Source organism: Echinops telfairi, unplaced genomic scaffold (genome assembly GCF_000313985.2).
Source record: "Echinops telfairi isolate 266 unplaced genomic scaffold, ASM31398v2 ScPeMD7_60;HRSCAF=208, whole genome shotgun sequence".
In the NCBI taxonomy this organism is placed as follows: Eukaryota; Metazoa; Chordata; class Mammalia; order Afrosoricida; family Tenrecidae; genus Echinops; species Echinops telfairi.
Window position 1 is genome coordinate 20,554,056 of NW_022103958.1, and position 26,887 is coordinate 20,580,942.

A 26,887-nucleotide genomic window follows, 5' to 3' on the forward strand; every position below is an offset into this window, starting at 1 on the left:
TAAACCCATTTAAAGATCAAATTTTAATGACTGAAGCAAGTGGACTTACAAACTTTCTATTTTCCCACTTCCCAGAAACAACCCAGTAAACAGTGTGGTGTTATCTGACCTCTGGTTAGACAAAGAAGGAAAACTTCCATGAGGGAGAGGTCAAACAAGCATCTACTCTCTATCTTATGATTTGCTTCTCCAGTACCCCACTCCCAAGGTACCATAATGTATTAGTCTGGGTACTTTGGAGAAACAAATCCACGGCGACTCACATATAAGAGAGTTTTATGTAAAGAAAACTCACCGTCATACCCACCCACCAACCTACCTACCCCTCTTTAATTACATTATTTAATTGGACTCAATTAAAGGTTGTTCCTCCTGAGATCACAGAGAAGTAACTTAACTCCAGAGCTCTGTCACTGTATAAAACCACTAAGTCATCAAAGGCCTAAGTGACTGTAACATTACAAAGTGATCACTATTACTTTTCCAGGATATACTTCTGATGCATTTTTAATGTGCTTACAATATGAGAAAATGTCCCACAAGATTCATACACCCCAAACTCAAACTCGCTGTAATACAGTGGATGCCAACTCCTAACAACCCCAGAGGACAGGGTAGAACAGCCTCTGCGTGTTTCTGAGACTGTAACTCTTTAAGGGAGTAGAAGGCCCTGCCTCTCTTGTGGAGCCGCTGGTTTCCAACTGCTGATCTTGTGGTTAGCAGCCCAATGTGTAACCATAATGACACCAGCACTCCTTACAAGAGTTATAAAGGCATGCAAATCTACTCAACAGATTAGTCTTCGGGTAGATGTTTTATAAATCCTAAAAAAAACGTTCCAAAGTGTTCAGTGGGCAGTCAGAATGCAAAGCCGAGTCATGAAGAACTGCATACCTTTCCAGGGAACACTGGAAGCAGCCTATGGAAGATGCGTTAGAAACAGTATGGTAAATATGACCATTGGAAAGTAACTGGTTACATTCATTAGTTAGCACTGTTTTCAAAATTTAAAATCTCTGGGAACTTAGTATTATTTATCCTTTTTAGATTTTGCTTTTCTTCAGCCAGGGCAACATGGACAAAGTATATTAGCTAAGAAGTAGAAAAGAGAAAAAAAATGTGTCCTCTGTACTGTAGATCATATGCCCCAGGTTTTTTCTTCCCCTTTGTTAGAAAGAGCATGTTGATTACTTCTTTTGTGAGGCTAAGAAATATGGATGTCAACTCCCAGTCACTGCGGAGCCCTCCCTAGTGGAGAGGAGTGGGATAGGAGCTGGGCTGCTGACCCTCAAAACCACCAGCCCCTCCGCAGGAGGCAGATGAAGTGTTCTACTCCCATGAAGATTGACAGTCTTAGGAACCCAGAGGGGCAATTCTACTCTGTCCTACAGGGTCACTGTGGAAATGCCAAGGGCTCCTTCTAGTGATATTTTAAATAAATATATGCTTGTGGCCAATATTGATGTAGCTTTCCTTACGAGAATATACATTTTGAGCTGTGAAATATGGAGAAGTATTCAACATCACCCAATAAAATATCTCCTATCTCCTACCCAAGTATTACCGGACTCAGTTCTATTTTATATAGCAAGTTAATGAAGGCTGGAAACAGACATATTTAAACCACACCACATGAGAAGAAAGTTTTACAATGAACTGTCATCACTTGCAAAAGGAGTGCTGCTTAACAACGCTATTTCTATGTCCCCAAGGGGCTGACCCAGGGGAAAAAAAAGGGCTTTGACTTGGTGATAATAAATACTCCCTCTCTTGGTAATCTGTCCTGGTTTTTTTAATGAATTATCACTCTCAGGGGTTGACTTTTTATCAAATCTAAAGCCTCACTGCTAAAAGCTCAAGTTCATTTCCTTCTTTTGAAGAGCCTTTTACTGATGATGGATCAACCAAGGAAAACAATGTTGGTATTCAAAAGAAAATAAATCATAAAACTAGACTTATTACCACATTTTTGAAACATTGCTCTGGTATAAGTTAAAAAAAATGAGGTTATGCTCTTCTTTGATTAAGAGACCCTCCTGTTCCCTCCTGTTTCCATTTAGAATGGAAGCCAAGCAGTCTCACTACTTAAAGCCTCTGGGAAGGAAGGGAATCTGAGGGCCTTCGAAACGTTTGTGGGAAGATTCCATCACCTTTTAATTCTACTGTCCCATAAACTTTTGAAGCACCCTCTGCCTACTAAAAGATCTGAGGCACAAAAATGTCAAAAAAGTTATTTATATTGTTCTAGAATAGCCTAACTTGGTAATCAGTCTCGAAAAATATGCAAACTAATATTATATAAATTCCAAGCAGAAGATCTGCCTATTGATCTGAATCATAAGACTTCTCATTGTATTTGGTGTATCTAAATTTCTCTGACCTTATCAGGTACCGCCAAGCATTCACCGAGACGTTAGACAGCAACTGCTTCTATCATTAAAACCTTAAAACCTAGGACTGAGAGTTCAAATAATTCCAGTTCTAAAGAAAAGCAGGGCAATGATGATCATTTGTTCTTCTGACACCCCCTAAACTTTGCTTCATGTGATCCTATTAATGGTCACTTTTAAGCCTGTTTCCTATTCCTTTCCATACCTGGTCTATCACACCCTATATCCTACCATGAAGGAATATTTAATTCCAAATTTCTCTTTTACCCTTTCCGAAATGGACAGGTTTCTAGTCCATTTCTCTAACATGATATTAAAAAGTACACAGGCTTCATGAAGTGTCAAAAATGCAGAGTGACAGTGCAAGGGTATACCTTACGCTCCTCCTGAGGATACAGTTATATGTGAATTATCTTTTCTTAAGCAAAAAGGCACCACATAATGAAGCCTCATATGTGCAGGAAAGAATCCTCATCTCCTGTAGAGTTCGGTGGATTTCAGGAATGCAGATAACTTCTCATACACAATACATTCACATGTGCTAGTGCCAATAATTTCACAGCAATCATGTGACCCAAGAATAAAAAGATATATCTATGAACAGAGTTTAAGCTCAAACAGCAGCACTTCATTGTTTTTCCAGAAGTACAAACACATTTACAAAAGATATGCTGTAAATGTGCCAAATGAAAATAGAACCCAATATTCAAAATGTTGTGTTTGGACACTAATGGACCTTTTTGGTGATAAATGTCAAAATTTTAAACATTTTCTAAAGAAATTATCTCATTCATCTTAAAAAAGGAAAAACAAAACCAGATCTATTCACTGAATAGATCACTATTAAAAAAAATACTCCAGTTAGTTTAACAAATAGCTGAGGAAGACTATGTATCACACATTACTTAAAACATCACGTTACTGGTACAACACCTTCTGAAAAGAAATGGATGTTCCACTTACATCATTGGCTTTCTCCTATTCTCAAAAGAAATATTCACAATCTTAGTGAGGCCCACTGCCATCAAATTGATTCCAACTCATAGTGATCCCATATGACAGAGTAGAAATACTTCCTTATGATTTCTGAGGCTGTAAGTCTTCATAAGAGCAGACAGCCTCATGTTTGTCCTGTGAAGCAGCTAGTTGTTTTGAACCATCAACCCTGAAGTTAAGAGCCTACTGCCTATCCTGCAGTGCCACCGGGACTCTTAACCTTTGTAGGAGGCACCTTAAAAAAACTTTGTGAGGTAAAATGATAATGAGTACCTAAGGTGAACCTGACATATATAAATCATATATGGATAAATTTTGGACCTGAACTTAATTCTAGCCCCAATCTAAGAGCAATTCGTTCTTATGACATGGCCCTGCTTGATGCTGGTCCTCATGAACAGATCCCTGAAGATATGGGTTCTACAGCAAAGTGTGATGAAAAAACTAGATTGTGCCTGGCAATCAGACAAACAAGCATCTGGGATCTTAAAAGACTGTTTTCAAACAATTAGGCATCTAAGTGAGGGCTCAGCTAAGTTAACATGGAAGAGACACATCAGCCTTGAAGCACATCAGTGCTTCAAGAATTTTAAATAATAAAATTAAAATTTGAAGGGGGAAATAGTATTGGAGCTTACATTGTGAACACCTGGTTTGCAGAGGCAAGTGGACGACAGTGGAAGCCCAAAATCCACTTGCAGGGTTCACACATGGATTAAGGCTCAAATGAATCCCCTATGAACATGGTTGAGGGATGTGAACAGCCTTGCCATTAGACAGAGAGCATTGCAAAGTCGATTATGGCAGATGTGGTTGGTTTAAAATGTAGTAACTTATCATTGCATTCCTTTTTGACCCATTTTAAAAGGGTTCTAGTTTTTAATATATTCTACTTTCTTTTTGGTGGAGGGTTTTTTTTTTTATCAGTTTTACTTTTTTCAATGCTCTTTTGTATATGAAATCCAGGAGAGGTAAATTCAGAGAGACAGTAAGTGAATTAATGGTTTCTTAGGGGGATGGCAGGGGAGGTTAGTTGTAAACGGGGAGCTAATAAAAATGAGTACAAGAAAGAAGAAAATGTTTTAAAATTGTGGTGCTGATTGTAAAATTCTTCTTAATATGACTGAACTATTAAATTGTATGATATGTGAATTACATGCCAATAATAAAACTTTTAAAAAATGATGTCCTCCAAAATAAAATTTAAAAATTGTACTTAAGAAGTCCTTTTTCCATTAACTACAGTAGTTTGAATGAAATTAAAATAATAATAATAAATAACTTGTGAGGTCTGATGGTGTGCTAGCATTGGCACGGAAGAGGATTCAATAACTAGACAGTGAGCTTTTATCAACACATACGGTCAATGTGAGCCAGGAGCACTAATGGAGAGTGCAATTGAGTGTTTTCCCCACAGGCTGTAACTGATGATTGACGTGCATTATTAGAGTGCAGGGTGTATACTGAAGGTTCAAATAGAAGGCTGAAAGACTCCCACCATTGGCCAGGGCAGAGAGATAGCCTATCACTTTGTGCAACTGCAGTTCATGTGTGACAAAACCTGACCTACATTTCTCGCTTTCTTTTCACAACAGCTTGTCACTGTTTTAAAAAGCTATTTTCCAAACTGCATAAAAGAAATGACTGTTAAAACCAGTTAAGTAATCTGCATTCCTAAAATAACACTCAGAACAAGCTCATATAGTCTATTCTAGAGATAAGCATGAAACCTAGCTTCAAATAATCTCAGAGACAGGCAGCAAAGAGTGCATCAGGATGCCATCCCATGTAGTATCTTCCTTTAGAGCAGCGGTTCTCAACCTATGGGTTGCGACCCCTTTGGGGATCGAACGACCCTTTCATAGGGGTTGCCTAATACATCCTGCATATCAGATATTTACATTATGATTCATAACAGTAGCAAAATTACAGTTACGAAGTAGCAATGAATGTAATTTTATGGTTGGGGGTCACCTCAACATGAGGAACTGTATTAAAGGGTCACGGTATTAGGAAGGTTGAGAACCAATGCGTTAGATGGTACTTCAGACAACATTCTACAGCTAAAATTTTAATCAATACATAATGAAATTTAACAAAAAGAAGTCTTTAAATTACAAAAAAAATAAACAAACTGTTTTAAATAACTAAAACACTTTTCTTATTAGTTATAAAAAGTAGCTCTCAGTTTCCTGAGAAGCCACATTCTCTTAGTAATTTTGTTGACTTCTCAAAGAATATACAATAATCGCTACTAAAAATAAGACTTAATTTAAAACAATGATGGGGGGAGGAATGGAGAAGGCAGTAATAACGGTGCAAAACACACAAACTCCCAGGAAATGCTCCACAGACACGGCTGCAGATCATGCTTCAAAGAACTGCCAGTGTGCTGTGGCTGCTCACCATGCCGTTGCAGGTCATACTCTTTTTTTGTCTGTTCATTTCCTAGAATCTTCCACGCCTGATCAATTTCAATGAACTTTTGTATGCATTCCTCCACTGCTCCTGCTGGCACATCTGCACTTTGTTTGTCTGGATGATACTGCCAATGAAAAATAAGAAGAGGGGGTAATGAGGAAGTTAAGTAGGAGTAGGTAGGGGAAAAAACTTAACAAAACAAAACAATGGTAGAGCTGAGCCCTACCCAAGTGAGAAGGTAATGAGAAGATGAAAACGAAGATGCCCAGGCAATGAGACAACAGTGTTGGACACAGGAAACAAGTGCCAGGTAACTAAACCACTGGAGTAGCTATAAATCCACCAATGACATGATCTGTCACAACGTGCAAAGACAGCATTTTCTGGATAATTTGCTGATAGAATCATTGGTCTCATGGACAATTTACCGAGGGAGGGTGACTAACACAAACAGAAGTAGGTACGTGCAAAACAGGACATGAAAAAGGAAGAGCATGATTTTGCAGAGTATGAAGCTTTCCTTATATAATATGCTTAGCAGTAAATATTGGAATTGGACTAAGCTTTCCTTATGAAATGAGACCATACAATCATACTTAAAAATAGAATTGTATCTCATTTTCTTCTTCTAGCTTAGTCCTGAGATTTTTTTTAAGTTACAAATGCCCTAAAGCATAGAATTTGCTGGAAAGGTTATTCTGGGTCAGATTTTACAATAAAATTTTAAACCCATAGGGCAACATTTGAATATGATTTAACTCACTAATGAATCTTTATTATGTGAATTTCCTAAGTCTCAGAAGTTTTTAAGAGTGTTTTCAATGAGCAGTAATTTCTTTCATTTTGGACAATCTACCATTCATTTGTCAGTTTGTTGTACTTTGGTGACTTGTGTGTCACAGGTATTTAAAATACCAACAGGCTCGCCCATGCTGAACAGGTAGGAAGAAGGAATAGGCTGTCAACTTCTGAAGGATGAGCCAATGAAAACTGTATGAATATGCTCCTTAGAGTGAGGATGGCTAGACTTCCTCTTACTTACTTCGAACATATTATCCGAAGAGACCAGTCCCTAGAAAAGAACATCATGCTTGGTAGAGAGTGATAGTAAAAGAGGAAGCCCTTCAAGGAGATGCATTAACAGTAGCTGCAATAATGCATGGGTTCAAACACAACAGCATCCTGATGATGATGATGATGTAGGGCTGGGCAGTGCTTCCTTCTGTGGTACAGAGTTGCTATGAGTTGGAAATGACTCAACAATACCGAACAACCACAGAAACAGTTTCATAGACAATAGTAAATTTGATGCCAAACCAACAATTTTCAAATGGTGACATAAATGCCTTCTTTATTCCCATTCTTCTATGTTCTTTGTGGTCCTCCCTTCTCTTTTTATCTATCAGATTTTCTGAAAGAATCTATCACTCATTGGCTTTTCAACAGTTTCTCAACAAACCCACACACCAAAAAAATGACCTAAATTTAGAGACAATGTAGTCAAATAATCTGGACTAGCAGAAGCAAATATTCAAATATGGAAAATCTTCACTCTCCAATAAATAAGGAACCATTTGATAGTATTTTATTCCAAATTTCAACCAGCAATTACTCTATCAAAAATAGAACATCTTAAAAAAAAAAACATCTTTTTTTAAATCATTTTATTGGGGGGCTCATATAGCTCTTATCACAATCCATCCATCCATTGTGCCCAGCACGTCTATACATATATTGCCATCATCATTTTCAAAACATTTCTTTCTCATTTTCCCCCTCCACTCCCCTCCCTCCCTCAGGAACCCTTGATAATTTATATATATTTTTTTCATGTCTTACACTGACAGCTGTCTCCTTTTACCCATTTTTCTTTAGTCTGTCCCCCTGGAAGGGGGTTATATGTAGATCATTGAGATTGGAATCCCCTTTCTCCCCCCACCTTCCCCTTTCCCTCCTGGTATCACTACTCTCATTATTGGTCCTGAAGAGTTTATCTGTCCTGGATTCCCCGTGTTTCCAGCTCTTACCTGTACCACTGTATATGCTCTGGTCTAGCCAGATTTATAAGATAGAATTGGTGTCATGCTAGAGGTGGGAAAGAAGCATTAAAGAACTAGAGGAAAGTTGTATGTTTTGTCAGTGCTATACTAAAATTAGAACATCTTTTAACTTCAAAAGTAAATTTAAATTTTCCTTAGAACTGCTTTTTTTGTTTACATGTTTTCATTAAAAAATTACAATGAAACAGTGAAATAACCATATTCACACATCATAATACACTAGTGTGGTTGGTTCACTTACCAATTATTGATAAAATCATTTAGATTCTTTCACTGACTACCTTTTGACATTAAGAGAACACAAGAGGATGTCCAATTGCTTACAGATTGGCTTTGGGCCTCCACTCTGCATTCACCCCCTCACTCATATTATGGTTTTCTGCTCTGAGTCTTTGATGCCTGATACCTGATCCCATCAACACCTCATGATCACACAGGTTGGTGTGCTTCTTCCACATGGGCTTTGTTGCTTCTCAGCTAGATGGCCAATTGCTTATCTTCAAGCCTTTAAGACCCCAGACGCTATATCTTTTGATAGCTGGGCACCATCAGCTTTCTTCATATTTGCTTAGGGTGCAGTGTGCAGCACTGATGAAACAAACAGCTTTACTCTGGTTCTTTAATGCTTCCCCGCCCTCCACCCACCCCCAATATCATAACCCACCCCCAATATCATAACCCTAATTCTACCTTACAAATATGGCTAGACCAGAACATGTACACGGGTATAGATAAGAGCTGGAAACACAGGGAATATAGGAAAAATAAACTCCTCAGGACCAATATTGAGAGTAGCCACATCAAGAGGGTAAGGGTGAGATGGGGGTAGAAAGGGGAAACTGATCACAATGACCTACCTATAACCCCCTCCTAGGGGGATGGACAACAGACAAGGGGGTTGGGGGAGATATCGGACAGTGCAAGATATGAAATAATAATAATTTATAAATTATCAAGGGTTTGAGGGAGGAACCGATACCAAGGGCTCAAGTAGAAAGAAAATGCTTTGAAAACGATGATGACAACATATGTGTAAATGTGCTTGAGATAATGGATGTATGTATGGATTGTGATGAGTTGTATGAGCCCCCAATAAGATGATTTTTTTAAAAACAGAAAAGAGAACACAAGAAATCACTAGTATTATGCCATGTACTGTCCAAGCTGCAAAAGCGAAAGAGAGTGAGCTGTGACAAATAGCATGAAATGAGATTACTTCAATTCTCAATTTAGAATTCAGCAAGTATGTATATTTTTTGTCACAAGCAGACTATTAGCTTTAAAAGTAGGTCTATTCATGTGCCGAAATCTTCCACAGAGCTGAATATCCCACTAAATATCTGTACTGCTAACTACACAGTGAGCAGCTCCAAAGCAGCAGTTGCTCTGTGGGAGAAAGATGAGGTCTTCTACTCCCCAATGGGTTACAGCCTTGGAAACCCAAAGGGGCATTTCTACTACCCTGTCCTATAGGGTTTCTAAGTCAGAACTGACTCGATGGCAGAATACAGATAGTATAAAAAGTTATTGTGACAATTGGTTGCACAAAAGAATCATGAATATTGAACATGCTGAGGTGAGGAGAGGAAGGGAGGAATAATTATATAGGAAAACAATGTGAACTAGGCCTTCATTTTCCCTCTGGTAAATTATTTCTCTACCTACGTCAAATCTATCACTTACTAATATTGAAATCATTATTCATCAATGATTGCTGACTAAGATAAAGAAACTGGTTTTGCTTCACTTTTGAAATCATTAATCAAACAATGCTCCTAAAAGTTACTCTCATGCTAAAGTTTAGGCAATCTCCATTTTTAATCAATATCCCAAAGTCAAAAAAGAGTTGTTAGCATTAGAGTTCTTGAATCCATTTTTCTAACACTATAAGAAGTTTAGTAATGAGTCAGTGTTCTGTGTAACATTCTTAAATGTGCCACCGGTAAACAAGTAAAAAATACTTTCATGCAAAAACTCTTAAACTCAATATTTTACAAGAAAGTCTGGAGAAGCCATTCTAAACTATACTCCTAGGAGACTAGATAGAAAGGCATGCAATTTTTAAAAGGCTACTTTAGAAAGTTTACTTGGTACAAAGATGACAACAGATGGTTGTTGTTAGGTGCTGCCAAATTGGTTCCATCTCATTGCAACCACACAGAGAGCAAAGCACTGCTCGGTAGTGTGCCATCCTCCCAGTAATTGCTATGTTTGAGCCCAGTGTTGTGACACTGTGTCAATTCACCTTATTGCTGGTCTTCTTCACAGGTGAGGTCTGATCACATACTAACTGATTTAGAAAGTCCCATAAAACCAAGAATTAGTTTGGGTGACACCAAACTAAAGGCTATCATTAAATTTTATTGTTATGCGCTACTGAGTCGGCTCTGACTCATAACGATCCTACGCACAACAGAATAAAACACTACCAGGTACTGGGCCATCTTCACAATTGTGGTTATGTTTGAGCCCACTGTTGCAGCCACTGTGTTGATCTATCTTATCAAAGATCTTCCTCGTTTTCACTGTCCTTTTACTTTACCAATCTTTTTCAGAGGTTGGCCTCTCCTGATAACATGACAAAAATAGGTGATAGGACGCCTCACCATCCTTGCTTTTACGGAGGATTCTGGCTGTACTTCTTCCATGACAGATTTGTTTGTACTTCCAGTCTATGGTACGGTCAACATTCTTCGTCAGCACCATAGTTCAAATGTATCAATTCTTTCTCATTCTCTCTTATTTGGTATCCAAATTTTATTATGAACCACAAGCCCATTTTGATTAAAAGCAAACAAAACCAAACCACTGTCACTGGGTCAATTCTGACTCATAGCAACATATAGGACAGGGTACTATGCGCTATAGTTTCACACCTATAAATCGTTACAATAGTTCCTAGCCTGTGGTAGTTAACATCATTCATGTCAACTTGAAGATAAATAATAGTGTAGTCAGTCAGGTCACAGCCTGATGGTTCCTCCTGTGGGGATTGCCTTCGCATTAAGAGGGTCCTGTGAACGTCCCCCCTCCTTCCTGCCTTCACCTTACTACTGGTGAGACATGCTGAGACATGCCAGACACCTGTGATGAACTGTGCCATTGGATCCACATGACCTTGAGCCCACTGGCCTTTGATTTCTTGTATTCTGCAGCATTGCATATGGCTGCATGAGTCTGAAGAGGGACTTATGGACTTGAGTTGGACTGGGCAGGACTGTTCTCCTGATATATACAGCTTCTTGATATAAAGCGCTACCTTACACATTTACGAATATCACTGAATTTGTTTCTTTAGTCAATCCAGCCTAACAAACACTTTCTTTTTTTTCCCAAATCATTTTATTGGGGGCTCGTACAATTCTTATCACAATCCATACACACATCCATTGTATCAAGCACATTTGTACATTTGTTGCCATCATCATTCTCATACATTTGCTTTCTACTTGAGCCCTTAATATCAGCTCAGCCCTTTCTTTTTCTGGGAAGAAGTTGGTGGTTTTGAACCACTGATTTTGTGGTTATCAGCACAATGCTTAATTCACTGTGCCATCAAGGCTCCTTTGGTAGTCAAAGTATAATTATTTTTCACTAACTTTGTATTTTTCTGACCACTATTTGAAACAAGTAGCTCCCATTTCATTTTTTGTACTACCAGAATTCAACATTCCATCCTATATAGTTCAATTTTAAAAATGATAAACATACTAACTTTTGAAAATAAAGTAACAAATATAATAACTTTGGAAAACAAAGTAACTAAGCCATTTAGGATAAGAAAGGCCCCACTCTAATCTGTTTTGATAACAAGTTCAAAATAAAAATGAAAGCGTGAAATGGCAATTATACTATGTGGCACACATACACACACAAAAAGGGAAAAAGCTCTGCTGGGTGGAGCTTCATTGAGCAACTAGCTCTGATTTAGTGCACCCAGGGGCGTTGCTTGGGAAGGTTCTCTCTGTTACAGTGAAATTTTCCGTAAAAGCAATTGCACTTGAACCTTGTTTTTTTGTGATGGGCGATTTAAGAGAACAGGGTATAGCTGTGAAATTTTGTTTCCTGCTTGCAAAAGATGCCGCAGAAACTGTTGTGATGTTGAACACAGCTTACAGGTACAGTGCTATGGGAAAAACTCATGTGTATGAGTGGTTTTCTCATTTCCAAAAAGGCAAAATGTCAATTGATGACAAACCTTGCATTGGACAGCCGTCAGTTTACAGAATGGACAAAAATGTTGACCAAAAAAATGTTGACAAATTTGTGGACTTGTGCTTAAAGACCAACAAGGGATCATTGAAGAGAAGAAGTTATCTAGACTATCTTAGAGTTCGGTTAAGCAAATTTTAACGTAGGCTTTAGGAATGAGAAGGGTGTGCTGTGAAATTTGTGCTCAGGAAAGAATGTTAAATGGAAAGCTGCCTTGCTTTGAAAGAACAGCTCTGAAGCAACCCAGACTTTTCCCTGAAGATCATTACTGGTGATGAGACATAATGCTATTCTTACAACCCTGAAAGCAAACATCAAACAAGCCAGTGGAAGATGCCATCATCACCTTGCCTTAAAAAAGCTTGTCAAGTGAAATCAAAGATCAAGATGATGCTCATTTGTGTTTTTTTTGTTTTTTTTTTTTGAGGTGAGAGGGTTTGGAGTTTGTCCTACCAGGTCAGACTGTTAATTAAGCTTCGCATTTAGGGCTTCTGAAAAGATTGTGTAACAAAGGTCTGATTTGTGGCAGACCAGACTGGTTTTGCCACCATAAAAATGCACCTGCTCATGCAGCCATCTCAGTGCACCAGTTTTGGGCAAAAAAAAAAACAAAACACACAAAACAAACAAACCAACAGCATGTCTCTTTTGCCCCATGCACCTGATCTTTCTCCATGTGACCTATTTTTGTTTCCATGAATGACGAGGGGCATGAAAGGAAGAAAAAAATGAGAGAGGTGCTGTCAGCCATCCAAACAGAGGGGTTTGAAAAATGTTTCCAAGAATGGAATTGCAGATTTGACAAATGTATTAAGTATAATGGAGAGTACTTTGAAGGTGTGGTAGGTACATAATCTGATGTCAATTTGAGACTTGAGAGGATTAAGAGTGAAGGGGGGGAATCTAGTCTGTCAATAGGATCACAGACAATGAGGCCTCTGTGTGGGCATGGCCTTCTCCTGAGAATTCTGGGAACTCCTGTATTTTCCTCCTTGGAGATGGGAGACACTTCTCTCTCTCTCTCTCTCTCTCTCTCCTTGGAGATGGGAGACACTTCTCTCTCTCTCTCTCTACTCAATTCCTTGGAGACACTCTACTGACAAGACACATGGCATTATGCTGACAGACTCCATGCCCCGGGAGCTGGAGAAGCTACGTGGACCTACCCTGATGCAGCCCTGTGTGCTGGAAAAGTCACATGGTGACCCCTGACACCACTAACAGTGATTACAAGGCCACTGAATCCAAAGACTTTCCACCCACTGGTCTGTGATCATCCTATATTTGGCATCATTGCATGTGTTTATTTTGGGGAGCCTTGGTAGCACAGTGGTTACCCTTGGGCTGTGAATCTACAAAGTAGGCAGTTAGAAACCACCACTCCTTTAAACAGTGACAGTCTTGGAAACTTACAGGGCAGTTCTACTCTGTCCTATAGGGTTGCAATGAGTTGGCATAAACTCAAAGGCACTGAGTGTGATTTTTTGGTTTTATAATTATTTTGGACTTCTGCCTCTAGAACTGTGAGATACATTTCTAAATAATTTGTTTAGCAGCCATAGGAAATGAATATGCAGGGCAAGTATGTCCCTGGTTCAAAAGTGATATATGGTGGAAACTGCAATATTTAAAGCTTTAACTACATGGTGTATTAATAAAATGATGTTACTATTATGCATGCACTTAGCTTTCAAGTCTGTAATGCTTTTTTCTATTGCCAATAGGAGTCAAAGTCCCTAAATCCGTTTTCAAGACTTTCTAATTCCAAAGAGATTATTAATTCCACACCCCACTACTATTTCTAAATCTGAGATTTCTTGTCGGAAGCAAGCTTAGTCATTTACTAATCACTTCAAAACACCAATCATTTTCCTCTTGCCAGGCTTATGTTATCTCTTACACTTCTTTCCTTTAATCTCCACAAGCCAAATTTTCCCACTTTAGTGAGCCTAAAACTCTTCCCATGTGACTCATTCACAGATCAAATGAAAGCATTCTGTATTTCAGGGCTCAGGAGCCAGGAGCAGCTGTACAAAGATAACACAAACTTCCCCATATTCTTAGAAAAATGTCATCTGAATTGTACAAACAACAGGGAGTTCTGGGAACAACATTAACCAAGGAAGTACAAAAAATACCATTACCCCATAATTAAACAGAATAGGTATATTCTAAAAATAGTGTTGCAGCAGTTGATTTATTTTAAATGAATTCCATTTTCTTTCAATACTAAATTGAAATGTATTTTGTTTAAGTGAGAAAAACCTAATCCCTTGGAAGCAATAAGCTCAAAATTAGGAAAGTAAATCTTGCAACAAATGAAATTAAAAAAATTACCCTCTAAATAGCATTAAAAGAAAAATAATACTTCAGAATCAATCATATAAGCCATGCACAACGTCTACACTGAAAAACACCTAAACCTGCTGAGAACAATCCTAGAGAGAGAGATAATATGCGCATGGGTGGAAAGATTCATGCTCCTTTTTCCTAAGTTGACATATAAATTTAATGCAATCCCTTTCAAAATTCCAGCAGGTTATTTTGAAAAAAGTAGGTAAAATGATTTTAACACAGTATTGATATGATAACTGAGTTAGTTTATTGTGCCAACCTGGCCGATAAACACATGTGGGGTTAAATGAAGGGCAGAGGGATAAATGGCTCAGTAAGTATGCCTTTCCAGTTCTCAAGTCTCTGCCTTTCTGATGGTTGGACCAGGGTGCAGCTGCCTTAGTCAGCTCCCTGCTTCAAGCTGGCAAGGCTCACTTCCTGCAAGACACCCCCAAGGAGAAGCCACATGGACCTACCCGGATGCAATCCTGGGTGGTGGAGCAGCCGTGTGGAGACCCCTGCCACATTCACTGATTCGGCTTTCCCCCTGCAGTTGGCATCATAGTGTGTTTTGTGAGATGGGGGAGGGCTTTGTAGATTGGTGTTGGACATATGGGTTAATGTTGGACTTGTGCAGCACTGGGTTGGGATGTTTTCTTGATATGCACTTAACCTTTATATAAAACTCTCTCTTATACATAAGAGTCTGTGGATTTGTTTCTCTAAAGTATCCAGACTAACACATTATAAGAAATCTAGAGCCATGAAGAAAACTCCTCTATAGGACTGAATGTTAAAGGAACCTGTAAGCAGGCGGAGATGCTTGCTAGGTGACCACCTGGATCTGCTTGTTGAGTGGAAGTGGGAGAAATGCAGCAATAAAGAAACGGATTGAGTTTGGCCACTGACACCTGTGGACTTGGTTTACAGGAAAAAAAATACAAGCGGGTTGACTGGTCTAAAGTTCACGACCTAGCACGAGGGGCCTAGGCTTGTTGAGTATTGGTGAGAGCCCATGGTCTAAAGGCAAGGTGACCAACGGGTACCCTTTGGAGGCTGAGTGAGGCAGCCCACATTGAGTTAGTTTATTGTGCCAACCTGGTCGATAAACACATGTGGGATTAATTGAAGAGCAGAGAGATAAATGGCTCGGTGAGCCTCGCCTTTCTAGTTCTCGGATCTCTTGTTTTGTAATGGTTGCACCATGATGCAGCTGCCTTAGCAGTTCCCTGCTTCAGCTTGCAAGGCTGACTTTCTGCAAGACATCCCTGAGAAACCACATGGACCTATCCGGATGCAGCCCTGGATGCGGGAGCAGCCGTGTGGAGACCCCTGCCAGCGCTGAGATGCTTACGCATTCACTGATTCGGCTTTCCTCCTGCAGTCGGCATCATAGTGTATGTTTTGTGAGGAGGAAGACTTTGTGGATTGGTGTTGGACATATGGGTTAATGTTAGACTTCTGGGCTTAGGCAGCACTGGGTTGTTTTCTTGATGTGCACTTATACCCTTTATATAAAACTCTCTTATACATGGGTTTCTGTGGATTTGTTTCTGTAAAACACCCAGACTAACACAGTAACGCAAAGGATCTAGAATAGGCAGAGTTATCCCTCACGATACTATGAAAGATACACAGAAATGAACTATTTTATCAAGAATGGTGTTTCCTAATTATATAATTGCTAATTAATGCTTCATTAATTTCTAATTCTGATCAGCTGAGATTTTTATGACAACACCGAACATTTTACTGTGATTTTAGATTCTCCCCAGACATTAAATGCTTTCTAAATTACTAGTTTCTAAGTGGACTATCACAATGTGTCATCCCAGTGCTACTCAGGATAGTCCTTAGATGTGAAGCAACGTTGTTAGAAATGCCAATTCTGGGGGCCCATCACAAGCTCATAGATAAGAATCTCTGGAGTGGGGAACCCAGAATCTGTGCTTCACCAAACTCTAGCCAAATTCGCACACAAGCTAAAGTCTGAGGCACTCTTGATTAGTCTCTACTCCTTAAAAACATGGAATGAAGTGTAAGTCAGAAAATTAATGCTTCATAATTTTTTTGTTGACAGATGTACCCCTCAGGTATACAAGACAGATAGTGGGACTTTAACCTGTTATTTATTTTCTGGAAAAGCATAATTTATGAGACTAAACACTTTAATGGCATTCGCTGATAAGTTTAGCATAAAGGGAGTCCAATATTTTTAAAGACAAGGGGAAAATGTATAAGGTATGAAAGTAATATAATACAAGAGTGAAAATTTCTATTAACTTCAAAAAGGTTTTAGTGAAAATTCACATATTCATTAGTTCCAAATCACCTTTTTTATTGGCTCAGCAACATCAGAAGTTGAAAGGAAATTGAATTTTTCTTAAGCAAATGCATGAGATAGTTTTATGATAAACTGCTCACCACACAATAAGGTACTACCATACATACTCAAGTATAAGCCAAGTTTTTCAGCACATTTCTTAATGTTTTTTGTGGTAAAATTAGGTGCCTCAGCTGATATTTGGGTTGGCTTATACTCCAGCATGTATGGTAATTCAGGTCATACCAAAGGAGTTCATTTGCTTCAATGTCTTTTTGAAGATAATCTTATTTTACTAGTATAGGGTAAGCATGAATGACAAATGACTTGATGGCAGTGAGCTGGTTTACTTTTGGTGTGTTAGGAGCCCTGGTGACACAATGGATAGAACACTTGACTGGGAATCAAGGTTAGCAGTTTGAACTCACTAGCTGCTCCACAGCAGTCTAAAATGAAAAGAAAAAAAAAAGTTAAGATTACAATAATCCTTTAGATTATGTAGTTTAGATTTCTAAAATCATTGACTGCAAATAAGCCTTATATGAAAATAAGTATTAGCAAATTAAACAAAAATCTAATAGTAAGATGGTGATTGTTAGATTAATGGGCTTCCTAAGAACACTTCATATGTATTAATAGATGAGTTCAGCACACTGACTCGAATGCTAAATCTCTATTTTGACCTTCAAACTCTCATGAATTCTACAGCCTAATTTCAAAATACCTTGTAGTCAGCCATCTTGTCAGCATTACAAGCTTAACCTATCCAAAATGTAATTGATATTCCCAATCCTAAATTTCACTTCCTATTAAATTCTTTGTCCTATTACAAGGACCATCATGATCAATAAATGAATAAATGCAGGAGTGAAATCGGTGTGACATGCCTAGGAACACCACGTGCTCTTTAATTTCTCTTACAAAGCAACCCTTCTCTTTTCTGATCTCCTGTCCAAAATGTCCCAGACCCCACAGGGTTTTCATTCAGCATCCCCCAGATGTGTACTGGTTCAGCATCCTGATTGGTTACTCATTTCTCTTAGAATCTGGAGTTGTGAGAGACCTAAATTTCTCAGACCCCTCTGCCGTGGTATTACCACTGCCATCACCAATGTACTATCAAGAATCAAGAATAGCAGGAAGATAACCATGAGCATCAGTATTTCCCACCAACTGGAACCAAGAGAAAAGAAAAAAAGAGGAAAAAAGCAGACAACAGGTCTTCAGTTAAAGGGTAAAGAACTAGGGCTGTGTGTTAGTCCATGTAGACTAAAGAAATAAATTCATGGACACTCATATGTGTATAAGAAAGAGCTTTATATAAAAGAGCAATGGTATATTGAGAAACATCTCATTCCAGTCCAGATCAAGTCCATAAGTCCAATATTTGCCCATATGTCCAATATTAGTGCATAAATTCCTCTTCAAACTCATGCAGGCATGCAATAATGCCAAATGGAGGAAGATCACAGGGCAGTGGGTGGAAGGTCTTATGATCCTGTGGTGGTTGAAGGATCTCAGTGCTGGCATGGGTCTCCACATGGCTCCTCCAGCTGCAGGGCTCCGGCTCTATCAGTGTTTCTCCATGTGGCTTGTCAACAGGAATATATCGCAGGGAGACAGAGAGAATCTGTGTGTCCTGCCTCTAGGGAAGAAGAGAGGAGTTCCCAGAATCCTCAGGAGAAGGCCAGCCCACATAGAGACCTCACTGGCTATGGCCTGATTAGACTCCACCCCTTTGCAAGTTGGCAGATTATATACTTGCCACAGGCTGTGAACAAGTTTCCCTTTGCCATTTTGCAGTACAACAAACTTACAGAATAACACTTCACAGAGGGTCTTATCTACTCAAAAAAGGACATAGATGGATAAAACATAAAATGGTATAGAATCACTTTGTCCAATATGCCTCAGGTACATGTGTTCTCCTTATTACACTTCTATTTGATTGTGCTTACTGTAATCCACAATGATTATTAATCTCCTCAAATATGTACAACAGGGCAAAAATAAAGAGGATAATCAAACCAGAAGAGATGGCACAATTATGGGGGTTCTTTAAAAAGTTCATGGAAAATATCTATTAAGAAATAACTATGCATGGGTTTCAAAAAACTTTTTGCAAGGAAATAAACTCATACTAATTTGTTACAATATGTCTGAACACGATCTCGTTTGAAGAACTAAGAAAGGTAAGACATCATTTGGCAAAGAACTCATATTGGGACAACATGGTTTTGAGCAAACTCAAATTTATAGGGTAAAGTTTGGGTGGGAGAATGGTGACATCATTGGCAGTTTTTAAAAGTTGGATTAATGAGTTCATGGAAGTATGGTAGGGAGATTGGGAGGAAATGGAAAGCTACTAACAATGAATACAAAAAAAGAGAAAATATTCTAAGATTGATTGTTGTGATGATTTTACAACATTTAAAAAATTAAATCAAATTAAAAAGTTTTAAATCATTTTATTGGGAGCTTATAGCTCTTATCATAATCCATACATATATCTACTGTGTGAAGCACATTTGTACATATGTTGCCATCATCATTTCCGAAACATTTTCTTTCTACTCGAGCCCTTGATGTCAGCTCATTTCCGCCCCCTGCAGACAACACTTCTTAATATGACTGCACTATTGAATTGTATGCTATGTGAATTATGTACCAATGAAACTGTTTTTTAAAAAGTGTGGGAATAATAAAATCAGTTTACAAATGGATGACTCTTTTTTAAGAAGGGATGAAACAATGTTGAAGATCAAGCCCACAGCAGACCATCCATGTCACTTTCTGATGAAACAATGTCCATGCCCTAACTAAAGAGCACCAATGACTAACAGCAGAAACAATAGCCAGTATCACACATATTTTAATCAGTTCAGCTTACCCAATTCTGACTGAAAAATTAAAGCTGGAAAAACATTAGGATCAATGCATGCCAAAACTCAGTGCCCAGATGAGCTGCGGACAAGAGCAGAGCTTTCAAAAGATATTTTCAACAAGTGGGATCAAAATCTGAAACATTTCTTCAAAGAATTGGTACAGGAGGTGAAACATGGCTTTACCAGTACAATCTTGAAGATAAAGCACCATCAAAGCAATGCCTAACATAGAGAGATCAAAGTAAAAGCAGACTGATCAAGAGCGAAGATCAAGACAGCAGCTTTATTGGATGCTCAAAAAAAAAATTTTTTTTTTTACTGATTTTCTGGTTATGAAAAACAACCAGGATAATTTCACCAAAGAGTGCAATTCCACTACAATATTATACCTGCTCATTCTTCTCATCAAATAAGAGCAATTTTGCACGAATTTCCATGGGAATCATTAGACACAGTCCTGGTCTGGCTCCTTCTGACTTCTTGCTTCCTAGTCTTAAAGGTACCCATTTTCTTCAATTAAAAGGGCTATATTAACGAGATTACATTCCCAGGACCCAGAGTACTTTAGAGAGGATCTAACTGGTTAATATCATCACCTATAAAAGTACCTTGACCTTGATGGATTGTATATTAAGAAATAAAGTTCTTATTCTTATCTTTTAATTCCATTTTCCATGAACTCTTGAAGTTTCCTTGTATTTATCATAGCAAATCCTAACTTTTAATTATTTTATGAAACTAGAAAGTCCTAAGTTGGTATAATTTTTAAGGCAAGAAAAAGCAGCCCTTTTCTTAAATAGATTTTCTCCAGTTCATTGCTCTTCATCTTGGTTATCTAGTGTTGCTGTATGGTTTTAACAAATTTATTCTTACAATTTAGGAAGCTGAAAGTCTGAATTCAAGGAGCTAGCTTTTCTAGGAGGTTAAAGTCCAAATTCAAGGAGCCAGTGGCAATCCCTCTGCTTTCAACATGTGTGGGCCTGATATCCCTTTAGATCTCTGTGTCCTGGAGTCAATCTACCTCCGGTTCACAGTACAAAGATCCTGGGTCCAAAGGATGCTCTAAGACATCTACACTCCTTTCCGGTGATAGGTTTCTCCTTACCTTCTAGTTTCTCTCTCATTTTAGCTCTTGTAAAATGAAGGGTGATGCAGGCTACACTCCAGGGTTGTGACCTGAGGAAGGATGGATTGCACCCTACCCTAGTCCCCTACAATTATTAAGCTCATCACTTCAGATCACATTATAGGGGGTAATTACATCATTACAAAACTGTCAAATCACTGAGAATCATTGCCAAGACAAGTTGGTCAATATTCAACTATTTCAGAAGGGTGCATATGATTAAGAATCAAGGGTATTGAAAGAAGAATTTCAAGAAGTACTGGAGGTACTGTCATAAAATAAGGTTTCTGGAATTGATGAAATACCAACTGAAATGTTTCAACACATGGATGTAGCACTGGATGTGATCATTCATATATGCCAATGAATTCAGTATAGACTGGCCAGCTAGAAGAAAAAGATATACAACTATCCCCAATCCAAAGAAAGGGGAGTGAATGGAATGCGTACATTATTGAACAATTATCATTAATATCACATGCAAGTAAGATTTTATGCAAGATAGTTCAAAAATAACTGCAGCAATATCTTGACAGGGAGCTGCCAAAAATTCAAGCTGGGCTCAGAAGAGGAAATGGTACAAGCGATAATCACTGCCGGTGTCAGATGAATCTTGGCTCAAAATTTCAAGGAAGGTATTTACTTGCATTTTATTGGCTATGCAAGACCATTCAACTGTGTGGAACATAATCGACAGATAACACCGAGAAGAACGAGAATCTCAGAACACGTCCTTGTGACCCTAGGGAACCTGAACACAATAGACCAAGAGGCAGTCATTCAAACAGGACAAGGGGATACCGCGTGGTTTACAAATCAGGACTTCTTTTCACAATTTTTCAATTTCTATTCTAAGCACATAATCCAAGAAACTGAACTATATCAAGAAGAAAGAAGTAAGGATTGGAAAAAGACCCATTAACAACATATAATATATAGAAGACGCAACCTTGCTTGCTGAAAGTGAAGAAGGACATGAAACACTTATTGATGAAGCTAAAGATTACAGCTTCCTGTGTGGATAATACCTCGAAATATAGAAAACAAAATCCTCACAATTGGGCCATATGCTCTATCACTGTAAAAAATCAGGTTGCCAAAGGTTTCATTTTACTTAGATCCACAATTATTGCCCATGGAAGCTGTAGTCAGGAAATCAAACAACATATTGCACTAGGCAAATACGCTGCGAAAACCAAACTGTGTTAGTCTGGGTAAACTAGGGAAACAAATCCACAGAAACTCATATGCATAAGAGTTTTATATAAAGGGTAAGTGTACATTAAGAAAGCATCCCAACCCAGTGCTTTCCAAGCCCTTATGTCCAACATTAGCCCATATGTCCGACACCAATCTATAAAGTCCTCCTCAATTTTACAAAACACCTCTCCCGAAGTGATTCCCCACACTGCTGCTCTGTGGCCACCCTGGCCTACCAGGTACTAATTAGGAGTGTGTTCTGTCAACACTTGTATGTCTTTCTTTTATTAATTGATCACTCAGCCACATTAATGATACTAGTACACTGGCTTTTAATTCCCCCAAGTACTTTACCTCTGAGATAGGGGTGGGGGCGGAGTAGATTCAAGAAAAAAGAGGTCATAGACTAACTTTACCTACCATATACTTGAATTAGCACTAAAATTGTTTCTCCTAATGGTTATGTCTTTTATTTGAAAAAAAAAAAAATGTTCCCATGGACATAAAATGCACAAATTTTCCTTTAAAAAAATCTATTGGTTTAATTCTAAGAAGGGGCTTCAAAAAGTTCATTATATTTTAATTTAATTTTTCCATGATGTCTCCCTACATTTCACATCCACTCAGAACTTCAGAATGTGACTATATTGGGAAACAGGATCTCTGCAGGAGTTATTAGTTAAGATGAAGTCACACTGGATTAGGGTGGCTCTTATATTCAGCGTGATTGGTGCCCCTGTAAGTTGAGAGAATACCCGAGACACAGACACAGCGGGTTAAACATTGTGTAGAAGCACTGAGACGCACAGGAAAGAGGGCCAAGGGAAGATGGCAGAGAATGGGTATGCTTCCATGGAAGAAGGACTGCCTGAGATCCCCAGAAGCCGAAAGAGGAGAGGAAGGATTCTGCCCTAGCAGTTTCAGAGGGAATCGGAGTATTTCTGGATTGGATAAACATAGTATTTTATTCTTGTTCTGTCATTCTTACACATGAATTATACTTTCTCTATCTGAATTACAAAACTTTAAAAAGCATAAAACATAAGACATCATATTTTCAATGGTTGTTTTTTACATGTGATAAATGAATTATTGACCATTCATCTGAATATTTTACTGCTGCCATTAAGCCACGAGGCTTGTAGAAATTTGTTGTAATTTGTCATGGCAGCCCAAGGAAACTAGTAAGATGAAACTAATGAGGAAAGGAATCTACCTAAAATGACTCTACTAACAAGATAGGTGACTTTAATAATGACAAAAACTGATGAGCAAAAGAAAAAAAGAGAAAGCACTTAATAACTGTATTTAAGTTCAATGAACTTAAAATACTATTTTTGAGATAAAGGTCTAAGTACATTTCTTAGGATGCCTATAAAACATATCCTCTGAGATAATTTTTGGTTTTCGTTATTGCAAATCACTGTTATTACGAGGCAGCCGTTCAGCAGTTGGTGAGGAAGAGCTGCTGAGATGGTAGTAATTCTCCAATGAATCTGCATGTATTAGGTAGGTAGGCAAGAGAGCGGCACACTGACTGATAGTGTAATAGATATTTTTTGGTTGTTCTTATGAGACTCCAATGCGCTTAAAGCACACAATGTGACAGAGAAGTTAGGTATTAAAATTGTGTTTTTATACTTTTTTAGTGCATTAGGGTTATGAAAACTGAAAACAAAAACATTTACAAAGGTAAATTCAAGTACAACACACTACTGCCACCTAATGCTTAGTAAAATATTCTCTAAAGAACCAAAACCCACTGCTGTAAATTTTGACTCACAGTGGCCCTACAGGACAGAGTCAGAACTGTTCCTTGTGATTTTGGAGACTATAAATATTGACGGGAGAAAGCAGCCTAATCTCTCCCTCAGAAAGGTTTGGTGAGTCTGAACTGGCAACCCAACCATTAGCAGTCTCATGCTTAAGCCACTGCATCTCCCATGAGCCTGTTACCTAAGGACCAAAACAAAAACCTATCATCCAGTCGATTCTGACTCACAGTGACCCTATAGGATAAAGCAGAACTGCTTCTTTGGGTTTCCAAGACTTTACATCTTTCCAAGAGTACACAGACTCATCCCTCAGAGTGGCTAATGATTTTGAACCTCTGACCCTGTGGTTAGCACCTAATGTAGCCTCCTATGCCACCAGAGTTCCTTTATCTAGAGAAATAGTCAAGAATTCATTTATCCCTTTAAGCAAAAAACTAACAATTGAAAGCATTTTTAAGCCACCACCTTATTATATACCTAATTCACTGTGGCAGTGAATGAGGATACTTTGTTGAATATAACGGGAATATAAGGGACTCACAGTTGGATGTGAGAGAGCAGCCATGCTAACAATCAACAGTTGAGTAGGTTCTGAAAGATGAATAAGAGTTGCTTGTGGGGAAAGGGCATTCCAGGTGGAGAAAAACAGCAAATACAAAGGTAGAGAAGTACAAAGATTATTAGAGTTGTGAATAGCAAGACTATACTAGGAATGTGTGAAAGAAGGGTTTGGTGGAGAAAAATAATGAGATGAAGTTGAAAGATTGGATTCAGATCACTTAGCAGCTTATTTATATGCTTAAAAAAGGTAGAATGGTCCCTTGGAAAAAACACCCACTTTGTTTGCAGAAGGACATAATCACTTTTTTTGTTTCAGGGATATAAATATCTAACCAGATGATACAAAGGAATGAGGGAGGCACTGGCAATAGGAAGCAGCTATACTACTGCACCCTCCTGAGGAGCCAGGAAGGCAGGAGGAACCTGATGAGGGAAAAGGTAGGAAACTGAAGGCAGTTATTTAGAAGTTCTCTGTGCAGCAGAGGAAGCTTCAAGCTTTTTAAGAGATCCATCTCTCTCAACATTTTTGAGTTGTGGACTTCTGTAAGAATTGGGTAAGAAGCTAGGGGTGAGGGAATGCACATCCACTATGGAAGGGTTATCAGACTTCCTGCCACGAGTACCAAGGCCTCCGAGGCGGGGTCCGGATTTGGTGCTCAGTGAGGAGAGCCAGAGAGAAAACTGAGAAACAATGATTTAGTGGTTACTACAAAATAACAATAAATTAGTCCGACAGAGGAAAACATGCTGGGGAAGAAAACAGAGCAGTGGCCAGACAGGATAATCAGGAAAGCATGGATCTAGGGATGCCCAGGGAAGAAGGAGTTTCAAAGCAGATGGTACAGTCAACAATATCAAATGCCACTGTAAACCCACAGAATCTGGCGAGCAGGGGACTAACCAACTTAGTTCGCACCATTTAGAAGAAGAGTGGTGGAGAGGGCTGGGTAGAAGCAAAGGGACAGTGGCTCATTCGTGCTGGCAAGAAGAGAGAAATGACAGCTGGAAGAACCAAAGCTAAAGGGGAATTTTTTGACACATTTCACTAGTTGAGTGAGAAAAAAAACTAATAGAACAGTTCATATGGGTAAGATAATTGGAGAGGCACTAATCAATGAAAAAAAGGATTTTCATTGTGATTCTGTTATCGTTAGTCATGTAAACCTAGTTCAACTAAACAGAAGTTTCTCATTTACAGAATAGAAAGAACAATTGCTAAAGTACAAGAAACTCAAGTGAGTGAGGGCCTTGATCCATCATATTAGCCACTCTAACTGCAGCAACTAGCATAAAGCTAAGAAATACAGGACAATAAACACTTAATTGTTGTATAAATAAATAACAGGTCCATATAAAGAGGAAGCTCCAAAAAGTTCATGGGAAAATGCATCATTTTGCAGGACAGTGCATTGTTTAATACAGCTCTTGTAGCCGTACTCACTGAAACTCCCACCAAACAACCTATAGCTGATGGGCCTGGATAAGAAGGTGGGGGGAGATAATGGTAAGATTCAGTTGTGAGTGCTTAATAGGATTCATTGGGATTTCCATGCTGCTGCATATAAAATACCTGAAGCCCCCTCAGAAACTGGATAAGAATGTTACTACTAGCAAGAGCCAGGAATGGAGTTCGTTCTCTGGCCCAGAGATCCCTGCGCAGTGAACCTCCTAGATCCAGGAGATAGATTTGACCCAGAGAAGTAGCCTACTGAGCATGAAGTGAGTGCTTTGGGGCAGCAGGCTGGTTTGTGGAGTGCGGTGCCTCTAGGCCGCCTCTGAATTCGAGGAGCTGGGTTAGATTCGCAGCGCTAGAGCCTCAGGTTGAGGCTTACTTTATAGTGGCATGCCCTTTTGGCATTTATTAGCAGTTCTGAAAGAACTTTAAAACATGGTCTGACTGAACAGCTCGATCTTAAGCATTTCCCACTGTTGTAACCTGTTCACTTCCACAATAAACCCCATCACTGCAATCAATGATATAAGCCAGAAGAAAAAGAGAATGCAGAAGTAGATGTGTGCTGTGGGGGAAAGTACAATGCCATTTTCCCACAAAATTTTTCCTCATCTCTCACAGGTTTTAGTAGATGAAAGGACATCATGTGCATAAACTTATTTTGAACACAATTTAATCTTTTAAAATAATTGCGTATGTGGGAAAAGAGGGTCATAGTAAGCTGTGGCACAGTTGATAGCTTATAATGGCTCTTTCTGGCCATAGTTTGTATAACTCTCACCAAATGATTGGGGGAGACGTGTAAATAAGGTATAAAGGATTTTATCTGGCTGGTGAGTTTTGCCATTCAGTTATAAAAAAGTGTGGTGAAAAAATTAGATGGTCTCCAGCTATCAGATAAAATAGTGTCTGGGGTATTAAAGGCTTGTTCCCAAACCAGCCTCCATCAAGTGAGATGTCAACTAAGTCCACATGGAAGAAGCACACCAATATCAGTGACCCAAGGATTCTAAAGCATATGATCTAAAGCCAAAGGAAGGAAGAGTATCAGCCGAAATTTTGAGATTCTGGTTTGCAGAAAGCTATGGATGACAGTGGAAGCCCAATATACATGTGTGAAATCTACCTAAGAAATAAACCTACAGTAATTT

At 38.7% G+C, this 26,887-nt stretch overlaps 2 protein-coding genes across 4 annotated transcripts in view; one reads left to right on the forward strand and one right to left on the reverse strand.

Moving 5' to 3' along the window:
• IMMP1L (inner mitochondrial membrane peptidase subunit 1) overlaps positions 1 to 26,887 on the forward strand; it is a 123,044-nt gene that overhangs the window by 93,714 nt on the left and 2,443 nt on the right. The window contains exon 7 of one of the 2 annotated variants that reach the window (XR_006680129.1): positions 24,600 to 24,721. The exons of the other annotated variant lie outside the window; for it this stretch is intronic. The gene's annotated coding sequence lies outside the window, so the exon portion shown is untranslated. The remainder of the gene's footprint in view (positions 1 to 24,599; positions 24,722 to 26,887) is intronic. 2 annotated transcript variants of the gene reach the window in all.
• Positions 1 to 26,887, reverse strand: part of DNAJC24 (DnaJ heat shock protein family (Hsp40) member C24) — a 64,444-nt gene that overhangs the window by 24,020 nt on the left and 13,537 nt on the right. For both annotated transcript variants that reach the window (XM_004708407.2, XM_045291044.1), the window contains exon 3: positions 5,793 to 5,931. In XM_004708407.2, coding sequence (XP_004708464.1) covers positions 5,793 to 5,931 — 139 coding nt within the window. The remainder of the gene's footprint in view (positions 1 to 5,792; positions 5,932 to 26,887) is intronic.